Source organism: Hyphopichia burtonii (assembly GCF_001661395.1).
Source record: "Hyphopichia burtonii NRRL Y-1933 unplaced genomic scaffold HYPBUscaffold_7, whole genome shotgun sequence".
Lineage (NCBI taxonomy): Eukaryota > Fungi > Ascomycota > Pichiomycetes > Serinales > Debaryomycetaceae > Hyphopichia > Hyphopichia burtonii.
The window spans coordinates 754,095-777,347 of record NW_017963734.1 but is presented as its reverse complement, the minus strand read 5'-3'; the positions used below and the strand labels follow the sequence as shown (position 1 = coordinate 777,347).

Here is a 23,253-nt window from a genome sequence, read left to right as displayed (position 1 = left end):
AGATAAGAAAATCGTATCCGTTATACCTTGTAAACCTAGTAAGCTTTAAACCTCTGTGGCATTGGGTCCATTTTACATAGAAAACAAAAAAAAAAATGCTTAAAAAANAAAAAAGAAGAGACAGAATTAGCTCATCTCAAAACTGAAAAAAAGATAACCACAATAGGATTATCAAAGTAACTCTCTAAAACCCTTCACAACTGCTACTCGTAAACTGACAACACTTGCCACTGCTCTAGAGAATCTTCTTGTGAGTTTGAAGATTAACAATTTTTTTAGTATATAATAAAGCGGTCATTATACTCGTTGCTTTTCGCTTTTTTTCTAATAAGGTTTTTTGAAAAAGTTGAAAAACCCCCTTTTCGTTTATTCTTTGATAAACATTCAAACACTTGGTGAAGATACCAGGATATCAGTTGGTAAGAGAGTGTTTTTACCCTTTTTGGTTTGAATAAAACACACTTCATTGGTTTACGTTCAAATTATTTCGTTTAACCAGCTAATCAGCAATTTAGATTATGTATAATTATCACACCTTTCAATACTATTTTAATTTCCCAGATCTGACAAGTTATTTTGTTCTATTTAATTAAATTGCAATCTCCTTTCTTAATTGAAAAATGGCTAAAAGTCCAAGAAAGGTGAATAAATCAAAACATATATCCCATCAAAATCAGAAACCTATGATTGGTGGGAAAAATTTAAAATCTTTACCACAAATTAATAAAGAAAGACGTTTTAGTATCGTTGATTCAAGCTCTTCTGATTCTGAAAGTTTGGCTTATCCAAATAATCAAAATGGCTTACAAAATAATTCGAGTGCTATACTATCTGGATCGGAATCGGAATCTTCCTTAACTGCTGTTTCTGAACAGGATGACGTTGAAGCTTCTAGAAAAGGTTCAGTGTTTTTCGCTAGTGATAATGACGAAAGCGCCGATGAAGAAGTTGGCCTTGGTAATATTTATAATATAATGAATCAAACTCGATATTATTCAGATTCAAATAAAGATGAAAATGACGATGACGAAGATGACGACGATGATGATAACGAAGAAGATGATAACTACTCTTCTTCTGATGATTCAGATATCGATTTTGTTCAGTTACAGGCCGAACGAAAAGCAAAATCAATTAAAGCAGTAAGAGCAATGAAAAGTATGAAAAAAAATACCGGTCAACAAGGTAAAAAGAAACATCAATCCCATAAGAAAGAATACCAACAAGGTAAAACTGCTTCTAAGTCTTATAAAAATAGAAGAAGTAGTTCATTATCTCATCCAAAGTTTGGTAGAAGAAAATCAGAGGTTGCATTACCCGAGGATATTAATTTCACCTTTGATTTTGATGACTTTAATAAGAATGGCAATAGTGCTATAGACGACGATGAAGATGAAGTGGATGATGATGATGAAGAAGAAGAAGATGAAGGCGAAGAGGATGATGAAAAAAATGATAGTATGGCGGAATCAAAAGTTGATAAAAGTTCTGAAGAAGATATTGGTGAAGAGATTCAATTACCCAATGATGAATTGAATGGTAATGCATCCAATAATAAGGATGTTAATTTTGAATTTGACTTTGATAACCCTTTGGTTCAAGTTCCTAAATTCAAGGAAGATGAGTTCAACTCTGATGAAGATTACGAAATCGATGATAATGAATTATTAGCCACTTTACAAGCTGATAATGACCTTGAGGAATTTAATGATACAATTAATAAGGAAAATGACCAGTCACTAATAGAAAATTCAACAAATGAACATAATCGAAATAATCTGGTTGGATCATTAAATGATGATGATGAAAATGATCCATTTTTAAAAGAAGAAGAAAAATTTTTGGTTAATGAGTTTGAAAATAATGGATTTGATGATGATAATAATGAACTTGAAATTGATTATCTGAATGGAGATCGTAGTTTAATTGATTCCTTCAATAATATGAATTCAAATTCCAATAAACAAGTTGTTCAATATGCAAGTGACGAATCAAATGAATCTGAAGATGAAGAAGAAGAAGAAGAAGATGAATACGTTGATATAATGGATTTTTCTGCACCTTTTTTCGATAAATTAGATCAAGATGATTATAATCAAACAAAAGCAATTTCTGCAAATAAAAATGGCAAAATTCATAATAAGAAGAATAATCATAAATTGAATGGTAATAGTGATGAAGAAGATGATTCATATCTCTGGAATTATTTTTTCAGTTCTGATAATAATTCTAATGGTGAAGATGATGGTTATGAAGATGAAGACGAAGAATTTGATAATCATGAATATGAAATATTCAATGATGATAATGGAGTTAAACCAAATAATCAAAAACGTCGTAATAGTAGAAGAAAACTGATCATTCCAAATAATGCAATTGAATCTGATGAAGATTATTATAGTGGAGAATCTACTGATGTTGATGAATCATTACCATTATCAACCAATAAAACCAAATTTGGCTCTAAAATGGCTAAAGAAGTATTATCTTCCAAAACCGCTGATTACAGACCTCCAGTTTTAGGGACTTGGGTAGCTCTAGATAGTAAACCTTTTGGTATTATTGATGGACTTTCCACTCGAACTTTAAGTAATATTTCAAATACTAATAATCGTAATTTGGAACCTAAACAGAAAAATAGGAAAAGTATTGCTCATAATAACACTGATGATTCAGCATTAGGCTTAGATGAATTACTTAACATTAGTGAGTTGGATAATGATGATGAAAATGATGTTAGGATTTGGAGGGATTTTAATAATCAAAAAAAACAAGTACCATTGGGGGCATTTAGAAATAAATCAATTTTACATAACTCAATGATCCATCCTGATTCTTTACCGATGAATTATAACCATACTTCCAAAACAAATAATGACTTCAATAATAGAAGATATTCTTTAACCAATAAAAGGAAAAACTCTTCAGATAACAAGTTAACCTCGAATGGTATAACTAAAAAATCAAGCAGGAAACCTTCAAACTCTCATAATCGTTCTAATTCTCATCACAGTACTTCCAATAATAATGAATCCGATCACTCGTCTTCAAAACAAAGAAGAAGAAGAGCCTCTGTTGCTGAGGCCCTTCAGGAAGGTTATAGATCAACTAAAGCTGGGGTCTTCAGTGAAAATGCTTTAGCTGATGTTGAAGAGGTTTTCGGTGACGATAATGATCTCATGGCTTTAATAAAAGGACTCTAATATCCTATTCTTTCCACATTTCATGTTTCTTTTTAATTCTCCCTTGACTACTTATCTAAGTTTGCTGGTCCTTCTAGATACTTTCTTTTCTTTACTTGATGGTATTAACTATAATCAAGTCTTTTAATCTTTGGGTATGTCTCTTTTTTTCTTTTGTTTTTTCTTTTCTTTTTCTACCCTCTCTTTAATAGTATAACACCTTAATGCTCCACATCTACTCTATAGCTGTAACCTACTCTGCATCTAATAAAAGTTCAATATGTAATGAAAGTTCCTTCAATATTTATGATAATGGCTGTAAAAAAATCTGCTCACTAAAAATGGTCGTGTTTTCTGGAGAATAATTTCAAGACAATTTGCGTATCTAAAAAAACTTCACATCTTCTTTTTGCCTTCTTCTTTTTCTTCATATAATCCATATTTATCCAATCCAATCAATCCAGGCACGATCAAAAGAGTTTGTAGTTCAGTCCAGGATCCATTCAAAAGTTGAAGATTTGACCGATTTTCTAGAAGTTTGAAAAGAAAAAGATCAAAGAACAGAAAAAACAAACAAAAAAAAAAAAACAAAAAAAAAAAAACTGAAAAAAGGAAAGCTGAATAAGATTGTCTCCCAGAAGTTGAATATTCTTTAAAATAATCGCTTAGATTGAGATATAAGTGTTGAAATTTGATTTTCCATTTCGTATCAATCTTTGCATAAATAGTTTTAGCTCTTAGTAAGATCTCTACTTCTATATAAGTCAATAAACTTCATTCAGGCAAGAATTTTATACTTCTTTTTCGAATATTCATAGCTTTCTCATAGAGATCACTATTCTTTAACCCATAAGTTATAAGAAATAACCCTTGAAGACTTTCAACTGCTCATATTTAGTCAAATAGCCGTATCAAAAGAACCATAGAACATGTCTGTCGAACCAAGACGTTCATCCAGGGCCAATAAGGGCCAACATTCATTTAGAGAGGCCTATAACATAGAAGAAGAACTTATTCCTCAAAAAAGATCAGCAGATGTTGACCATGATGATGTCCCCAAACGTCAACGTACCAATGACGATGCTGCTTACATTGACAAAACCAGGGCCCAAGATGCTGATGATGACTTTGACGAAGAAGGTGATGTTAGATGCCAACCTTGTGGTACAAACAAAGAAAACTATGATGAAGATAATGATCAAGGTGGTATGATGATTGAATGCGATGGTTGCAAAACCTGGCAACATGCTAAATGTATGGGTTACAAGAACTCTAAAAGCATTCCAAAACAATATAAATGTAATGTTTGCCAAGGGAAACCTATATCAAAGTCAATTACATTACAGAAACCGGTTACTAAAGGGAAAAATGAGAGTTCCGATGATAAGGTTGTTGCTGTTTTGAAGAACTCAACAAGAAAAAGTGTGGTCAAAGCTTTCAAAAATGTTTTTTTCAAGAACATTGATTCATCATACACTTTACCAGAAGGTTTCGATAGTGAGAAACTTTCAGGTAAATGGTCTTTTGGTTTAGAAGCGGTTATTTTTGAATGGGCTGGTAATCAAAGTAATAAAAAATACACAGATAAAAGTAGGAGTTTGATGGTTTCAATTAAAAAACCTAACGTTATTAAACGTTTGCTTGATAACGACCTTTCATTCAATGATATTGTTAATTTATCTCCAGAAGAAATTGATAGCGATTTGAAAAAGTATGCTGATAAAGTAAGACAAGAATCAATTCGTCGTTCTGTTTTAACTGTCGACGAAAACCAGGGCCAAAGAATTAGAAGAACTCATAAAGGTGAAGAATTGGTTGAAGATACTAGTAACCAACAAGTTGACGACTTGGATGCTAATATAATGACCAGAAACATCGATCATAGAAGATTTCTGGATGATCAAGTCAAAGAATCTGATTATATTGTTGATTCTAAATCTAAAAATGTTAATTATAGCAATGTTGGTTATGACGATGACGATGATGATGACATTGAAAATGAAGAGAATGATCAAAATGAGGATGATTATGATCCAGAAGACAAAAAGGAAAAATCTCCCGAAGCTGAATCAAAAGATACTTCTAATACCTCTAGTATAAGTGATGACGATTTAGATCTCATTCTCAGAGGCAAACCTACAAATACTCCTGCTGAAGAACAAAAACCCAAACCGAAACCGCAAATACACCTCCCACCATCTTTACCTAATCACCTTTGGTCAGGCAGATTTACTTTCCCTGGATTTGCTTCGTTTTCAGCAAATGCTGAATTTTTCACTTGTTCAAACTATAGAGAACCTGTTGATATAAACTCCGTTATCGGTCATAACAAATCCGTGAAAACATCAAAAGAAATATATGCCGCTAGATCTTTCACAATTCAAGGTAAATTGAGCAGATCAACTGCTGAAAGCTATCTACAGAAAATTGTGGCCACCAGAGATTTATTCTTAGTTGAAGTTTTATGTGCAGAAAATCAATATGATTATGATAAAATGTACCAATACTTAGCAGAAAATGGAAAAGTGGCAGTTTTATCTGATAAACCTCCTTTCGTGAAGGATGCTTATTTAATTCCAATTGATGGTAATGATCCACATTTGAATCCAGTCTTTTCCAATCTTCCCAAGGTAATGGGAAAAAAAGGTTTGTTTGGCCTTTATGTTGTTAAAAAGGATCATTCATCAGTTCAACCAAATGCCATTAAAAGAACTCCTCCTTCCGGAAATGCAACACCTGTGGTCAATAATAAACACCATCAACCGCCACCACAACAAAGTTTGGATTCCATCTTAACTAAACTTAGTGGTGGAAAGCCAAATCACCTGGAACACCAATCCCAACCAACTCAATCACAAGTACCAACCAATGGTCTTCCCAATAATTTGACGTCAGACCAACTAATGTACTTATCTAACTTGGTGAAGCAAAACCCTCATGTTCAAAATAATCCTCAAGCTCTTGTTCAATTGATCCAACAGCTGCATAACAACTTAACGCCTTCTTCCAGCAACTACAACAACAACAATGATAATGATGACGATGATCTTCCAACTTATGAATAAGTCATATTCATATTTCATTAATTTCTCTGTATATTAGTCAAATATCTCAATAGCGCATAAGTATTACTAAGTTTTAGCATATATTATCTACCCATGTAAAAGCTTAATTATATCCCGCTTCTTTATTTAAATACTCTTAATTGTTTTGTTAGTATAATCGATATATAATCAATATTTAAACCGTTTTAACTATGTTAAAAAGCTGTAAAATTTACGCGATCTTTTGGGACTTTTCACTTTCAACAATTTTTTTTTCAGAATCATTACGTCTGTGCAAACAATTATCTTCAATGATAGTCACATAGAACCAGAGTAAGTACGAAGTGACGAGTCATTTATGTCGACAGAAGATACAAGTACTCTGGGTACTTATATAGATGATCCAGTGTCAAACAATCAACATGATCCTACGTTACTAATACAAAATGATACTGATGGAGAGGATATGAATAACAGTCTTGTGTTCGCCAATGATTCCAATATAGATTTAAATAAAAGGGAAAAAAGTCTGCAAGTGAAAGATACAGATAAACCAATATTAGAGACCGATTCAAGCATGTTATTCTCACCTACCCAGCGAGATACTTCGAGTGACCATAAGTCAGCACCAACTCAGGTAGATAACTTGAACTATAATTCCAATGAGCAAGTTGGGGATACACTAGAAGACGATGATGGTGGTGTAAACGGTGGGTCGTTTACTCAACGACTAAATGTTCCTAGCCAAAAATCTTTAGATAATAGAAGAGCTCAATCAAGTATTAGTCGGTCTCCATACAAGGATGTAACAACAGCTCCAAGAAAGCTTCATACTTATTCGCCCGGAAATAATTCAAATCTGAATTTCGAAGATACTCAAAGAATCAATGACAACTTAACTAACACTGCTCTCAGTAATAATGAGAATGCTAAAGGGACTCAGATGATTTCTGGCCTAAAGTACAATACCCAGACATCTAACGATCAAGAAAGGAGCCACGTCGTAACTTATTTACCAGAGACTCAAATAATAAACCAGCCCGAAACCCAGCTCACCGAAATTTATCCTGATACACAAGCTCTACGCAATCAGCCTGACACCCAAGTGATAAATAATGACAGACCCCATACGAGAGAACCTTACAAAAATGATGGAGAAACTCAAATAATGACGAATGGAGAAAAGAACTCTTCAGTCAAATGTAATGGTGTTGAAACGATAGAACATAACGACGATACGCAACGTGTGAACTTTGAAAACTCATTCACTCAAACAAATAGTCCCCTAAATCCACTCAGCAATAATGAATTATCTTATACTCCTAATAAAGCTAACGATAATAATCGTATACCATTTTATGATTCTCCTGGCGATAAAATCATTGAAATTCAAGTTCCTAATACTACTGAAAAGAATTCAAAATCTGTAACGCAGGTCGTTAACACGCAAGAAGAAATGATGGATGAGACATTTAGAAAAGTTGATTTGGGATCAAAGCCTGTGTATTCAAGTAGTCAAAGAATACCAGGTGCTGATGATAGAGATATTGCAATAAAATCAGATGATGATCAAGATTTGATCAATGATGACAGCGGTCTTCTTTTCGAAGATAGTATGCTTACCAATAAGCTTATGACCAAAAAGAGGAAAAGATCCGGGAATGAACAAAACCAAAATAAGAATATTAGATTAGACTTTTCTGAGAAAACCACTTTATCTAAGGCTGATAGCTCATTCGATCTTAAAGCCTCTGCTGATGTACCAAGTGAAGATGTTTCAGCAAATTATGGATCTAAAAAGGACGAAGAAACTTCGCAGAAGAATATTAGGGTCCTTCCATCTTCACCAACAAAGGAAAGTCTTGAATCAACTGAATTATCTGACTTGAGTCAGTCAGTTAATGATATACAAATCGAAGTGGGGTCGACACAGGATGTTACTTCAGGAATGGAAGATCTGGAAGAACACAGATCAGATGCCGAAGAAGACCATATGGTAATTACAAGAAATAGAAGAAACACTCGTCAGAAGTATGTTATACAATCACAAAATGATACAACAAAGGCTGAATCATCGGGTGTTGATCCAAGTTCTAATGATCCTTCACATCTTACTCAAGACAATAAAAGCCCGATAGAGATATTACGCAAAGAAACCCTGAATTCTATCCCGGAAAGTCTGATTAAACATATTAGTAGTACGTTTGCTATGTATAAATTTAAAATATATCCAGGTATAATCACTGACAGTGTCGACCCCAATTTTCTGACAGTTGCATTTAATGAAGGTGAATTCGATATCAAAAATACGGATTTATTTTTGCTTGATATCCGAGTTGGCGATAAAGTTGAACTAAGAGGTAAGAAAGTAAAATACATTGTTACAGGGTTAGGTTTCAATGACAAGGCTGATGACATCAAGTGCATGAGGGGTTTCAACCTAGTTTATTTGATCAAATTTTCGAAAAGTAAGCTTAAAACGAATCCTGAAGTATCTATCCCACTATCTGAAATAATAATGGAGTTTTCTGACTTTATTAGACACCAACAATTTAATCAAGTTATAATTGACGGTAAGGACCGATTAAAGGATAACTACTTGATTCTTTCAAACATACTAGGTAAGTTACAAACAATCCATGATGGTCCTGACATGTTACCGATTCAAATTAATGGTAAATCAGACGATATTACAAGGAAGTTGACCAAAAGTCCGATTAAGTTAAGTCGTTCAACTAGTTATAGAGTTAGCCCAAGAAAGAAAAATACCACAATTGATAAAGTCAGTAATTTGTTTTCAGGTTGTTTATTCTTGTTGACCAGTGTTGAAGAAGAAGAGAAGGATGAAATACAATCTTTGATTACCAAGCATGATGGAGTGATTGTTGAAGAAAGTTTGAATGAAATATTACAGTATTATAAAATCAACTCAGGCAGCGTGGTAATAAGGCTGGATTTTTTGAAAAAATTCAAATTTGGGGCAATTATAGCTAGCAACCATTGTCGAAGTGCAAAATATTTGCAAGGACTAGCAATTGGGTGGCCTATCTTATCAAGATTATTTATATATGACTGTGTTAAGAATCATCTAAAATTCAGCCATTGGCCGATTTACCTATTACCGGCTGGTCAATCAACATACTTAAACAGTATTAAAAGTCTCGATGTTTATAAATTTCGATATAACTATGAGGTGAAGAAGAATTTTTTAATTGATCAACTACAAAATAATGTTCATTTACTACAAGGATATAGTATAATAATTTTGAAACAATCAACCAATAGTGCAACACTAGAAATGTGTGAATTTATATTCTACTGCTTCGGAGTTGGGAATTTGACTTGGTATAATAATTATGAAGCAATGAAGAAGAATTTTGCAAAAGATTCAAATTATGATAACGTATTAGCGTATATAAATGATGATTTTGAAGGAGAGACCGAAGGAAATGAAGAGAATGAAGTGAATTTCAAGTTGAACAATCCTGATATGATGAGAATTGGTATAATTGACTGGGAATGGGTAGTTCAATGTGTGATCAGTCAATATATATGGGAACCCAAGAAGTACTTAAAACTTTCTTGTAAATAGATATAAATGACTACAATATTTAATTGAGATAAATATTATATATTAACAATCGTAAGAATAATCATGATATGCATATGCATGCAATGCAAAAGGTAGAAATGAAAGAGAAATATAGAATTAAGCTAAACCGAATAATCTTTTAAATAAGACTGAAGCAGAAGCTTTAACTAAGGGCCAACCATTATCATTTTTAACGGCATCCCCATTTTCTTCTAATCTTCTTAATAAGTATTCTTTAGTTTCCAAAGGAGGACCCCAAGGAACATATTTAATAACGTTATTGATATTTAAAGATTTAATTAAATCATAAGTGATTGAATCAGCCATACCTAATAATTGACCTAAACAAACGTTATTTTTTTCTGGATTTGAAATAGTCAATTCGTTATATAATCTTTCACTTGCTAATTTCAAGGAATCACCATTATGAGAGGCAACCACTAAGTGACCAATGGTTGAATCCTTTTTATTTAAGATATTATCAATACAGTAAGAAATACCTTTGTTATAATTATTATCGGTATCTTCTTTAGTTTTATGAATAACGGTAGCACGATCTTTTTCTGAATGGATATAAGCACCTCTAACTAATTTCAAACCCAATCTATAATTATTTTTTTGAGCCAATTGTTCTTCTAAAGCTAATAAATCAGCAGAACCTGATAAGTACATTTGTAAAGTACCAACCACGGTAACTGGTTCATTTAATTTATTAAATTGTTGATATAATCTTCTTTGTAATTCATAAACCCCTTCTTGTAATTCGAATTTTTCAGCATCAATAACCCCAACAACAAATGGAGCTACTCTTTCTGGATATTTTTCAGCTAATGATTTATTAGCATCATAAATGGTTTGAATAACAGAAGCTGATTTTGCAACTAAATCATTAAATTTTTCGGCTTGAACTGGATCAGATTTGAAATATTTTAAAGCACTAACTGCATCTTTAGCAAAACCAGTTGGTTTTAAAGCAACATAACCAGCAGGGATATCATTAATTGATTTACCAGATTCTTCAATCATTTTAACAGTATGAGGAATTAAGATATTTTCAACTGATTTAGAAGTTTCTCTGGCAATATATTCTGGATCAATATTATCGTTACCATTACAAGCTTCAATGGTTAAAGAAATCATCATATTATTGATACCTCTTTTACTTAATTTTTCACCAGTTTCTTGAACTTCATTAATAGTTTCACCACCGCAATAGATTCTATAAACCAAAGCTTTAATAACCGAAATTGGGACATATGGGAATGCTTTAATACATAAATTAAGAATTGGTTTATTTAAAGTTGCTAACCCAATAATGAAAAATGAAATTAATTCTTTATAATCAAAAGTTTTCAAATATTCAGTTTGAGCTTTAACTGAAAGTGAATTCGATTGAATCGATGGTGGAGTTGGTGTTAATTTAACATTATTTACAGTAGTTGTACTTTGTTTATTAGTAGTATCATGAAATTGTCTTACCAAACGACTAGTACTGAATGGACTAATACGAACCAAGCTGGTGGCTCTAATCCCACGTAAACTAGATCTATTAACTAAAGACATTGGTCTCTTACACTCTTCTTCCATTTTCTATAAACTTACTGGCGAATCTCCATTTATTTATAAACTACAAGATCGGTTATCCAATACTTTCAATATCGATGGAGTAGCCTGTCCGATGGAGTCTGAGATGGAGTCCGATAGGACGTCAGGGTAAACCTTAGCGACACACCCGCATTTCGCACCCGTTTACCACTACCCTTGGAGAACGCACCGGTACACCACCTCCCGCCCCCGGGGGTCTTAAGCGAATTGTTGCAAAACGGCAACAAACGGCGAATGCACAAAAACGGACATTGACCGCGAAAATAACAACTCAACATCCGTACACCAGCCGCCAATTTTCATCCATTTGTGATTCTAATCAGCCAATAACTGTATCCACAATACATAGAATGCCTTTGAAGCAATTGTGGGGTGGTATAAAGGTGTAGACAAAGATATAGAGTGTGGGCAAAAACAAATATGTAAAGGATGTAAAGGCAAAAGTGGTGCCAGATAGAGGAGATAGAGAAAGTAAAGACAAAGCGACAAAACCAGACAGCGAGAGGGTAGGAGACCGCCAGGTTAGACCAGGCGAGTCGCTACTTCCTTATCCTGGGAGTATATCGTACGTTGATTAATCAGTTGATCGTATGGTTTTAGACACCGGTGCACGGGTGTATATCCATCGGTATGGACACGCAAAAATATTTAATCGTGCAAAAACCAATTCAAATTCGATGCACGGAGGTTTATTTATATATGAACACCCGTGCACCTACCTTCTTCATCACCTATAATGAAAAAATTGAAAAATGATCAACCATAAAAGGTTCCATCTTGAAAGCAAAGATGTGGTTAGTTCTGAGAGGTGTTATACGAAGGAGGTTGGTCAAATCCTTTTCGAGTACTGCCACGAGACAAACAAAGATCCCGGATGTAATTCTCGATGAACTAAGAGATACTTCTAAATTACCATCCAGGAATAATGGTTCCAAAAAAGAACTAAATGATCAGATTCTTATACTAGATCCAAACCAAACAGTCGATAAAAGGTATATGAGGCATCTCGATAGTCTTAAGTTACGAGCCAAACCAGAAATAATACCAAGTAAGCCACCGAAATTTGATATAACTACTGAAGACTTAAGAATCGATGATGATAAACCATATATAAATGATATCAGTCGATTAAGACCTGCAAATGATCAAATAAGCAAATCCAGACATTTGCTTATAATCGATACTTTGCTAAGCTCTTTTAATCGTCCACAATTATTAGACTACATCAAAATGAATTGGAATTCAAAAGAAAAAAAGACCAAAATAAGTAAATTAAATAAAAAATCATTAAGTAAATTTATAATTGATCAGATATGGTCAGTTAAAGTTAATGAAGAATTATCACCACTAGATGACCTATTAATTAAAGAATCAGTTGAATTATCAAATTTAGATTTATTCTTATTATTAACTCAAAATGGGATAATTATTAAACAATTATCTGGGGCAGTTTATAAAATAAAATTTGATCCATTAACTAAATCACTATCCTTTATTGGGACTGACCGTCAAGTGGAAAATGCTAAAATCAATTTAAGTCATTATAAATCAAAAGCAAATCATGAAACAATCGATTTGAGTTCTTTAAAAAAATTGTTCATTGAAAAATTTGGAGAATTTTCCATTAAGGAAATCGGTGAAAATACCGAAGTTTTCTTCCACCATTTATCTCAAGATAAATATGAATTGGTGGCTTTGAATAAAAATCAGTTGAAAAGAATGAAACGATTACTTCTTTGGTTGTTGAACTATAACTTACATACTTCCAATAACTTATTATTACCCGAATCTTTATCAGATTTTCACTTACTTCCCTATAAAGATGATGACGTCCTACAATGGAATGATCGTTCGAAATCTTTATATAGATTGAAATCTTCTAATCAAATCCCAAACGCTCAGTTATTGAATAATTTAGATAAATTTTCTAATAGTAATATGTTATCAAGTGCTAATGTGGATTATGATGATTTAAAATTGGATTTTGATAATGCTAAGTCTTTACCGAAAAGCTTAATTAGCGCAGATCGTATCTTAGAAGACGAAAGTTGGGGGTTATTAAAATCTTTAGGAATCGGATCTGATGATATGAATGAAACTGCTAAAACTCCAGAAGCAAAAGTTGCAGAACCGGAAAATCAAAGATCAGAAACTTCGGGAAAAGCTGATTTCAATGTATCGAATGTATTAGACCAAAGCACAAGAGATAACCTATATAATCAATTAACCGACTTCAGTTACCAAGCAAATCCTATTGGATTACCTAAAAATCAACTCATCACTCCAATCATGACGGTTACTTTAGGTAATATCTTATTCAATAAACCGAAGAACAACGAATCTCAACCCATCCCACCCACGGTAACTCCAACTGATTTGAACCAAGAAAGTAATTTCATCTTCAATTCAAATATCCCTTTGGCCAATGATAAATTATTAACTTTGCCCTTGTATAACTACCCTAGTTTGTCAAAGCAAGATCTTGCTCATTTCATCAATGAAGACCCCCATAATTATTCAGTTCAATTAAAATTTGTCCCCACTCCCTTTATGGAAGAACTCTCCAATGATTCTAACATCAATAATGACCTTTCAAAGCAAACAAAGTATCCTCCAATTGAGATTTGGTGTGAATTAAACCAAAACTCTGTTCCTGATATAGATACAATGCAAATCATGACTGCTGAAGGTGAAAATAACACCTATATTGCTTTGCCTAATGAAACCTCTGATTTGAAAGTTTCATGTCACTTATCAGGTAACGTTTTACACCAAGATGAATGCCCGGAGACTTCTGAATCATCGAACGACGATTTGGATGATATTTTAAATGAAACTACAAAGAGAAACTCAAGATTCAAAAATCAACCCGGAATCATTAGATTCTTAGAAAAATCAAAATTAGATTTCAGTGGCCGAGTTACTAACTCAATTGAATCCTATATGGATGTTTCCATCAACGGTACCATGGTCAGATACCATTACGTCAACGTTGCTTATAGAAGGAAACTAGAGTTCAACTACAGTAACAACCGGTTGGTTGAATTCAACATTGTCGAAGGTGGTGGATTAGGTGGCCGCAAAGTTGAAGTCAACTTTGTAGGTGACTTCCTGAATGATTTAAACAAAGATGATTTCAACAACTTGTTGAATGATTCAATCATGTTCATTAAAGAAATGTAAGCATTCATATATAAATAGAATACCCTGTAAATATACATTGCATCAATACTACAATCTGATTTAAATCATAAAAAACGTATATTAAACTAATTATGCTCGTTTCACTTATTTCTTAGATTGTTCTAAAGCCTTAACATGCTTTTCCAAATTCGAGATCGAGGATTGTAATGCAATAACATCAGCAACAACCACATTATTAGCCAATTTATACTCATCTAACAAGTAGTAATATGAAGCTGCACCAGTTAAAGTAACCCCAAAGAGAAATCCTAAAAATCCTCCTTTCAAAGCACCGACTTTTCTAGCACCTGGAGCTGGCCCGGTGGAGTAAGAACGTGCGGATGCAACTCTCAAAGCTTGACGGGAAACAACAGAAATCATCTTATACCTTGTATCTTAGTCAATTGGTAAGTACTAGTAGTGTGATTCCTCGGATCCATTGATGTTTTTTTTTTTTTAATGATAATTGGTTCGCCCTCTGATTTTTTTTGGCATTTTTTTTAGCTCTCACACTAATTACTAATCGATAAGCTTGAAAGGATCTGGAAGGTGATTGAATGGCTGGTTAGATAGGGAAAGACCAACGATACAACTAAAGAAGAACAGAATGCTAAAGTTGGGAGCTGTTTGGAGAAAAAGCCTACGTTTGAACGGGAATCCGACGCCCAGGGCCCGTTCTTTTGCAACTAGTGGTATTGAACAGCCAAGGGGTCCAAAAAGGCTGAAGCTTGTCAAATATGTGGTGGTACCAGGGTTGATTGGAGCCGGGGTATACGCTGTTGATGAGATCTGGTATCTGTCGTTGTTGCAGCGATCGATTAGGGCCGTGTATGGATTCCTGAAGATTGCTTATTATTATAGTTATGGTAAAAGCAGTTTCGATAGTACTGAATCTCTACATCAATATGCAGCAGATGAGTTACTTAAGATTTTGATGAAGAATAAAGGAATATATATCAAGTTGGGACAAGCCATTGCCAATCAGGGGTCGGTGTTCCCAATTGCGTTTCAAAGAAACTTTGTTAAGTTATATGACGATGCAGCAAATGACGAATGGGAGAGTATTGATAAGATGTTGAAAAAAAACTTGGGTGAAGATTATGAAGGGGAAGTGTTTGAATACATTGATCATAAGCCATTTGCCAGTGCATCGATTGCGCAAGTTCATCAGGCAAGATTAAAAAATGGTGGCGACGACGTTGCAGTTAAGATTCAGCATGATTATATCGACAAACAGATTGTGGTGGACTTGGCAGTTTACCGCTTGATAAGTAAGATATATGAAGCTGCTTTTGGAATTCCCTTCACCTTTTTCACAAGGTACATATCGGACCAGTTGATGAAAGAAACCGATTTCGAGCATGAATTGCAAAATGCCGAAGGATTAAGAGCTTTAATCGATAGTGATAGTGGATTGAGAAACATATACATCCCCAAGAATTATCAGGAATTGTCTACTAAACAAGTTTTGATCAGTGAGTGGATTAATGGAGTTTCATTAACAGATAAGCAAAAATTGATCGACCTAGGCTTTAGTCTTGGTGCTATAATGAACCAGTACCTCAAACTCTTCGGCAAACAGATTTTTGAATATGGATTTGTTCATTCTGATCCTCATCCTGGGAATTTATTAGTTAGATATGTTAATGGCAAGCAACAATTAGTTATATTGGACCATGGCTTATACATCAAACTACCTGAGAAATTCAAGATCGAGTACGCTCAGCTTTGGAGATACTTGTTTGAGTTGAATAGAAATGGAATTAAAGAAGTTGGTACCAAATGGGGGATCAACTCAATAGACTTGTTTGCAACCATGATTCAATTAAAACCAACAACAAGCCCAGACTTCAACAAAATGAATGACAGAAGAAACGCCAATGATCTATTATTCAACTTTCTAAGTGATGAAAGAAAGTTTCCCCTCGAACTACTTTTCCTTTCCCGTACTATGAGAATGATTCAAAACCTCAATCAAACATTTGGTAGTCCCGTTAACAGAATCAACGTATTAACAATCGAGGCAACAAATTCTTTGCTCAAGAATACAACTAACTCGAATTTGATCTTTTGGAGTAAATCCTTGGAATCGTGGAACTTAATCAAACTAAAACTCGTTCTATTCACCAGTAATTTGGTCTTTTACTTCTTCCGCATAAAACAAATTCTATACGGCGACCGCTATGGTGGAAAAGGCGAAGGTATAGAAGATTACATAGAGCACTACATGAACAACACGGCAAGATCCTTGGGTCTTGAGCTAGAACATAAATAGAAAACAGTTTATAGTATCAATATACTTTATATGGGTCAGATATCGGGTGCGCACACTACCTCGCCATACAAATTTGAAAAAAAAAAAAAAAGTGATGAGATGCCTTTATGAAAAAAAAAAGTATAAGCACCAAAGACATTTGAATTAGACCAAGGAAACACGGAATGGATAGCTTGAAGAGTAGTTATATTAGTACTGAAGTGGAGCCATTCTATGTTGGGTCAACACCAGCTACTGTGAGTGAAAATGGAGAGATTTTGGCCACACCGTTAGAAGAAGACGTTATTATCACCAATCTTCGTACTAGTGAAATCATACATAAGATCGAAGGAGACGGGGAATTGGTTACTAGTTTGAGTATAACCCCAGACGCAACCAAATTGGCTATTTTGTCACAATCACAGCAATTACGTATATTTGATTTGGATCAAGGCGAAATCACCAAGACTTTCAAATTACCATCACCGGTTTATATTTCAACTTGTGATTCTACATCATCATTATTTGCATTTGGGGGTACTGAAGGGGTTATAACGGTCTGGGACATTGAAAATGGGTATGTTACCCATTCTTTGAAGGGACACAACACCACCGTGTGTTCATTAAAGTTTTATGGAGAGTTAAATACTGCTAATTGGAGATTGGGTAGTGGTGATATTATGGGGACTAGTAAAATATGGGATTTAGTGAAGAGAAAAGCTATAGCAAGTAGTACAGAACATACTAGTGCCGTCAGAGGATTAGATTTTAATGAAGATTTTTTTATAAGTGGGGGAAGAGATGAAATTTTATTAATTTATAAACAAGACAATTTGAAAAAAGTATGGAAAACGTATTCAGTACGTCACCAAGTTGAAAACTGTGGATTTTTGAAACTATATGATCAAACGGTTCTTTATACTGCTGGTAGTGATAATTATTTAAAGATATGGAATTTCGAAAGTGGACAGTTGATTGGTACTTCAACCAAGCCATTAAAGACCACTGAAGAATTGGTTATACTTGACGTCATCAAATTGATTGAAAATAAGCTTATGTTGATAATAAGCGATCAAACATTAGTTGAACTTAATTTGAATGAAATCATCACCGAAGAAGAAATTTTTGAAATACCAATTAGTAAAAGAATTGCTGGTAACCATGGTACAATTGCAGATATTAGATATGTTGGACCTAACTTTGATATGGTTGCAATGGCTACCAATTCACCAGCATTGAGAATAATAAATCCCGAAAAAAAATATGAATTACAAATATGTGAAGGTCATACAGATTTATTGAATGCATTAGATGTATCAAATGATGGTAAATGGATTGTAACCGCAAGTAAAGACAATGAAGCAAGACTTTGGCATTTTAATGCAGAAACTGAAAATTTTGAAACCTATGCAATTTTCCAAGGACATGTTGGATCGGTGACAGCAGTTTGTTTATCAAAGGAAGAAGATACGAAGCCTAAATTTTTAATAACTGGTTCGAATGATTTAACCATTAAAAAATGGAAAATACCAGACGAATCAAATAGTTTAATCAAGACTTCAATTTATACTAGAAGAGCTCATGATAAAGATATTAATTCAATTGATATATCACCAAATAATGAATTTTTAGCTACTGCATCATATGATAAATTAGGTAAGATATGGGATATTGAACTGGGAGAAACCATTGGAGTTTTGAAAGGACATAAAAGAGGGTTATGGGATATCAATTTTTGTAAATATGATCAACTTATTGTTACCTCTAGTGGTGATAAAACGATTAAATTATGGTCATTGAAAAATTATCAATGTTTAAAAACATTTGAAGGACATACTAATTCAGTTCAAAGAAGTAAATTTTTAAATAAAAATCAACAAGTTATATCAAGTGGAGCAGACGGATTAATTAAATTATGGTCAATTAAAGAAGAAGGAGAATGTATTACATTTGATAATCATGTTAATAGAATATGGGCACTTGATATCAAACAAGATGGAGAAAATTTCATCAGTGCTGATGCTGATGGTCAAATTAATTTTTGGAAAGATAATAGTGAAGAGCTTAGAATTGCCCAAGAACAACACGATAAAGTTAAGATTGAACAAGAGCAGAAATTAAGTAACTTAATCAATAATCAAGATTGGTCTGAAGCATTTTTATTAGCATTAACATTAAATCATTCAATGAGATTATATAATGTTTTAAAATCATCAATCTCAATGAATATCGATCAAGAATCAATAATTGGGTCTTTCAAATTAGAAAATACAATTAAATCATTAAACGATGAACAAATCATGATTTTATTCAAAAAAATTAGAGATTGGAATGTAAATTTCAAATTTTTTGAAATTAGTCAAAAAATTTTAAGGTTATTAATCAATGACATCAATCCTGAAATACCCGGGTTAATCAAAGTGATTGAATCGATCATTCCTTACAATGAAAGACACTATAATAGAATCGACCAATTGATTGAAAATAGTTTTATTCTCGACTACTCGATTGAAGAAATGAATAAAAATTAGCTTTGCCATTGTATATCTTCTATTTATAATTGAAATTCAATAAAAATCAAGTACGGAATAAAGTAAGTTTACTTAAAAGACCCCTATCAGAAGAAATTCTAAGCGAACTGAATCAAACAAAAAAAACAAAAGAAAAAAAAAAAAAAACGAACAAAAAACCAAAAAACCGAAAACCAAAAAACCGAAAACCAAAAAACCCAAACCAAAAAACTAGCCAGCAAAAAATTCGTATACCGTGCTCTACTCTTACATATAAGAATACATATATAATGAAGACACAACAAATATACTACAAAAATACTACAAAGATACAACAAAATACAACAAAAATACAATGAAAAATACAACCACTACAACAATCTTAACAGATACAACAAAGATCAGTAGCGTATCCACAGACCCAACTCAGGCTTAGACCACCTGACATATATCCGCAAAAGAAACCCGCATTTACGTGACGTATTGTTTATACAACCCGCATACCGGGTCAAGTGCATGTGCATGTGCGTGAAGCTCCCTGTAGACGTACGTGTGGGTGTGGGTGTTTTTTTGTTGTTTTTATTAGTGGTGTACGGTTGCAGCGCTGGGTTCACCTCCGTACCTTCGCTAGAAACTGCTCATAAAACAAAAGGGCACAACGTCATCAAGAAAAAGTGAAAGAATTCACGAGGAGCTAATTGTATTATTTTGGGCCAAAAGGGAGTAATTGCCAGTGATACAAACGTATTGTTTTAAGTTTTAGGATCCTTATTTAAGGAATCGGTAAAATTAACATGGGTACCCCTTGACTAGGCTATTAAACAATAAGTAGATAGAAGGAGTATTAGTAATCTCAATACCGACATGAGATGGTTACCAAGTAGAAGTTGAATTCCGAGAATTCGGTTGGGTGGTTTTAGTTGATAGCAACAATTAAACGAAAGGTAAAAAAAAGATTTACCTATTAAGAAAATACTTTCTGATTTACAAAAATTGAAAAGAAATTAAGGTTAGTATGGGAATAATTATTTCTTTAGATTTTAATATATTGAAATTCCGTAAGTAGAGTTAAGTTTAATTAATTGGCCGGTAATACTTGACTGACAATTAAACGAAAAAAATATAGTAGCCGAACAAATTTCACAAGAACAACTCAATGAGATCCGGTTTGTTGAATAGTTATTACCTTTAGATTATGCGTTGGATTTAAAGAAGAATCTTGTGGAAAGCGCTCAATCATAACCATGATAAATAAAGCTAAAATGATAACAAGCATTTCAGGGATTTTCGTTCTCAATTGTTTAATTCTAAATGTTTAAGCTTTCACAATCATCATTGGTTATATACGGGTTATAACCGATTAACTTTCTTTATTAAACTTTATTTTGGCATTTCAGTCATGCCTTATATAGTGGTAAATCGGTACACCTCGAGATTTTTTTTTTTTTTTTTTTTGCGTTTTTGCGTTTTTGCGTTTTTTTAAATTTTGTCAATTTTGTCAATTTTGTTAGTCCGCCAGGGTGTAGATGAGACCCGTACACCCCAGTTTCGAAGATATGGCTGCATTTGTAAAAAATTGGCAGCCAATTTGCATTTGTCAACTTTAAAACCTACTTCCATCGTCCTTACGGTAAGCAGAATGTCTAAAGTATGTACGAAACCACGCTAATGTAAAGAAACGCCTTTCGCAATGGTGAAACGGAAATGCCTTATACTAATCTTTTTATAGTTTGTTCCAGAACAGCTAAAACTGCTTAAAGTTAATAAACGAGGAATTAACTTCAACTTATTATTGATTGGTAAGAATGGAGTCGGTAAAAAACTGTTTATCAGTAGTTTATGTGAGGAAGAATTAGCCTTTGAGGAGAATAAGCAGGAAAAATTAAGTATAGTTAGCGTCAGTAAAGAAATTATCGAAAATTCCGTTCCCATCAAGTTGAATATATCAATTACTTCAAATTTTGGTAATGAATTAAATAATAAAGAACAAATCAGTCAGATTAATCAATTTATTGAAAATAAGTTTCAAGCAATCTTGGATGAAGAAACCAAAATCAATCGGGTAATACCAAAAAATGATTCCAGAATTCATCTTTGCTTATACTTTATTGATTGTAAATTGAGTGAATTAGATATTAAAGTAATTGAAAAAATTGGTGAACGAGTTAATTTAATCCCAGTTTTAAATAAGGTTGATTGTTTAACACGGGAAGAATTTAAATTAACTCATGAAACAATTGTAAATCAATTAGAAAATATGAAAACATTCAATTTTATTGATTTTTTCGAAGATTCAGATTATGAATTAGTTAATTTACAAAAAAAAATACCTTTTGGAATAGTATCAGGGGGAAGAAATTATAAATGGGGAAAAGTTGATTCAAATTATGGAGATTTCAAGTTATTGAAAACAATAATTTTAACAAGTCATTTACAAGATTTTAAAGAAATTACTGAATTACAAAAATATGAATTATTTAGATTACAAAAATTAACAAATTAATATTATATTACCTTGTATTATTGTAGAAAATATAAAATAGAATGATATAAAATACAAATCAAGAAATGAAACCCAATGCCAAAAATGCCCCATATCCAAATAAATCAACCAATCATATCGTAAACTGACATTTTACGTTCATTTTTCTTTAAATTATCTTCACTTTTATTAAATTTTGAATTCAAATTACTTGGACCAAATTTTGAATTCAAATTTTCATATCCAAGACATAATTTCTTACTACGTTCACAATTAAAGCAATGTGGTTTACGTTCATCACACTTGATTCTTCTTTTACGACAAGTAAGACATCCTGTTCTTGTTCTTCTCTTGATGATTCTTCTTTTATTGATTAAAGCATTATTGGCTTCGTATGGGTTAATTGGAGCCATATTATATTGTGGATTAAATGGTTGTTGTAACATCATTCCGTATGGATCGTACACCGGATAAGTATAATAAGGTTGATGTGGTTGATGAGGTTGATGAGGTTGATGAGGCTGTTGGTGAGGTTGTGGTTGGTGATGGGGTGGTGGAGGAGGAGGGGGAGCAGACATGTTCGGTAAAGGAGGCATTTGCATATGTGCATGATGTGCATTATGTGCATGATGTTGTATTGAAGGAGGTGGAGGAGGTGGAATATTGAAACCTAATTGATTAGTTGGAGATGGCTCATTTGAATAATTTATATTATAATTTGAATTTACAAACCCAGTACCAGCTGGGTTTGATTGGGGAGAATTTTGTTGAGAGGAATATTTATCATTTAATGAAGTTATTGAATGGTTTCTGCTTGAAGATATTGGATTAAAGTTAATCGATGGTTCGGTTAATCTTCTTATTGGAAGCGAAGGTCTATAAATTGGATTATCATTTATCGAATTTTTCCTTGAATTAAATCCTAATGAATGAGTACTTGAGACACGAGGTATATTTTCAGTTGATTTGGATGGTTTTAGCCTATTATCACTTAAGGAAGTACCCACAATTAATTCCGAAACTGACGGTAGCTGAGTCATTCTAATAGTGTATAAATTTAGAGTACACTATTAACTCTGTTTACCAGATCCGATTTTAGAGAGAAATTTATTTGTACTTATATAAATTCCACATTCTGTGATAGGAAATTTGGGTGATTTTTAGCCTTTTTAGATTTACCAAACAAATTTTTTTTTTAATAAAACAAAAAAATTTTCTTTTTTTTTTTCGGAAGGAGAANTTGTTTCGCTTTTATTACAAAAATAACAAAGTCAAAAAAAAAAACAAAAAAAAATTGTAAAAAACAATTTTCATGTACAAAAACCTAATCCAAGTAAGAGAATAGATGGACATACTTGCATGCTGCGACATACATGCGGAAAGAACAGACCGGCCGCCCAC

General features: G+C 33.0%; 9 protein-coding genes across 9 annotated transcripts; 7 read left to right on the top strand and 2 right to left on the bottom strand.

The window, feature by feature from the left end:
* Positions 1–2,378: 2,378 nt before the first annotated feature.
* Positions 2,379–3,203, top strand: IFH1 (Ifh1p; the record flags this gene model as incomplete). Its single annotated transcript, XM_020223880.2, has 2 exons — positions 2,379–2,935; positions 3,014–3,203. Coding segments are annotated over 2 exons (747 nt in total), but the record flags the coding sequence as incomplete, so codon positions are not given.
* A 1,531-nt stretch (positions 3,204–4,734) lies between these two features.
* HYPBUDRAFT_153904 (uncharacterized protein) lies at positions 4,735–6,353 on the top strand (the record flags this gene model as incomplete). The annotated part of the gene is made up of 1 exon (XM_020221798.1): positions 4,735–6,353. A coding segment is annotated over exon 1 (1,460 nt), but the record flags the coding sequence as incomplete, so codon positions are not given.
* Positions 6,354–6,532: 179 nt separating this feature from the next.
* On the top strand, positions 6,533–9,458 carry RAD9 (chromatin-binding protein; the record flags this gene model as incomplete). The annotated part of the gene is made up of 1 exon (XM_020221797.1): positions 6,533–9,458. A coding segment is annotated over exon 1 (2,632 nt), but the record flags the coding sequence as incomplete, so codon positions are not given.
* Positions 9,459–9,935: 477 nt separating this feature from the next.
* PUT1 (proline dehydrogenase) lies at positions 9,936–11,381 on the bottom strand (the record flags this gene model as incomplete). Its single annotated transcript, XM_020218982.1, has 1 exon — positions 9,936–11,381. One exon carries the CDS (start codon positions 11,379–11,381, stop codon positions 9,936–9,938), a length of 1,446 nt encoding a protein of 481 aa, XP_020074810.1.
* Positions 11,382–13,340: 1,959 nt separating this feature from the next.
* On the top strand, positions 13,341–14,648 carry HYPBUDRAFT_153902 (uncharacterized protein). The gene has a single exon (XM_020221796.1). It carries the CDS (start codon positions 13,362–13,364, stop codon positions 14,604–14,606), a length of 1,245 nt encoding a protein of 414 aa, XP_020074809.1. The 5' UTR covers positions 13,341–13,361; the 3' UTR covers positions 14,607–14,648.
* Positions 14,649–14,947: 299 nt separating this feature from the next.
* Positions 14,948–16,881, top strand: HYPBUDRAFT_158552 (uncharacterized protein; the record flags this gene model as incomplete). The annotated part of the gene is made up of 2 exons (XM_020222383.1): positions 14,948–15,013; positions 15,334–16,881. The coding sequence occupies 2 exons, from the start codon at positions 14,948–14,950 to the stop codon at positions 16,879–16,881; spliced, it is 1,614 nt and encodes a 537-aa protein (XP_020074808.1).
* Positions 16,882–17,045: 164 nt separating this feature from the next.
* On the top strand, positions 17,046–19,391 carry UTP13 (Utp13p; the record flags this gene model as incomplete). Its single annotated transcript, XM_020218979.1, has 1 exon — positions 17,046–19,391. The coding sequence occupies one exon, from the start codon at positions 17,046–17,048 to the stop codon at positions 19,389–19,391; it is 2,346 nt and encodes a 781-aa protein (XP_020074807.1).
* Positions 19,392–21,105: 1,714 nt separating this feature from the next.
* SPR28 (Spr28p) lies at positions 21,106–21,873 on the top strand (the record flags this gene model as incomplete). Its single annotated transcript, XM_020218964.1, has 1 exon — positions 21,106–21,873. A coding segment is annotated over one exon (768 nt), but the record flags the coding sequence as incomplete, so codon positions are not given.
* On the bottom strand, positions 21,870–22,898 carry WOR2 (Zn(II)2Cys6 transcription factor WOR2). The gene has a single exon (XM_020223127.1). It carries the CDS (start codon positions 22,890–22,892, stop codon positions 21,978–21,980), a length of 915 nt encoding a protein of 304 aa, XP_020074805.1. The 5' UTR covers positions 22,893–22,898; the 3' UTR covers positions 21,870–21,977.
* Between the last annotated feature and the right edge of the window lie 355 nt (positions 22,899–23,253).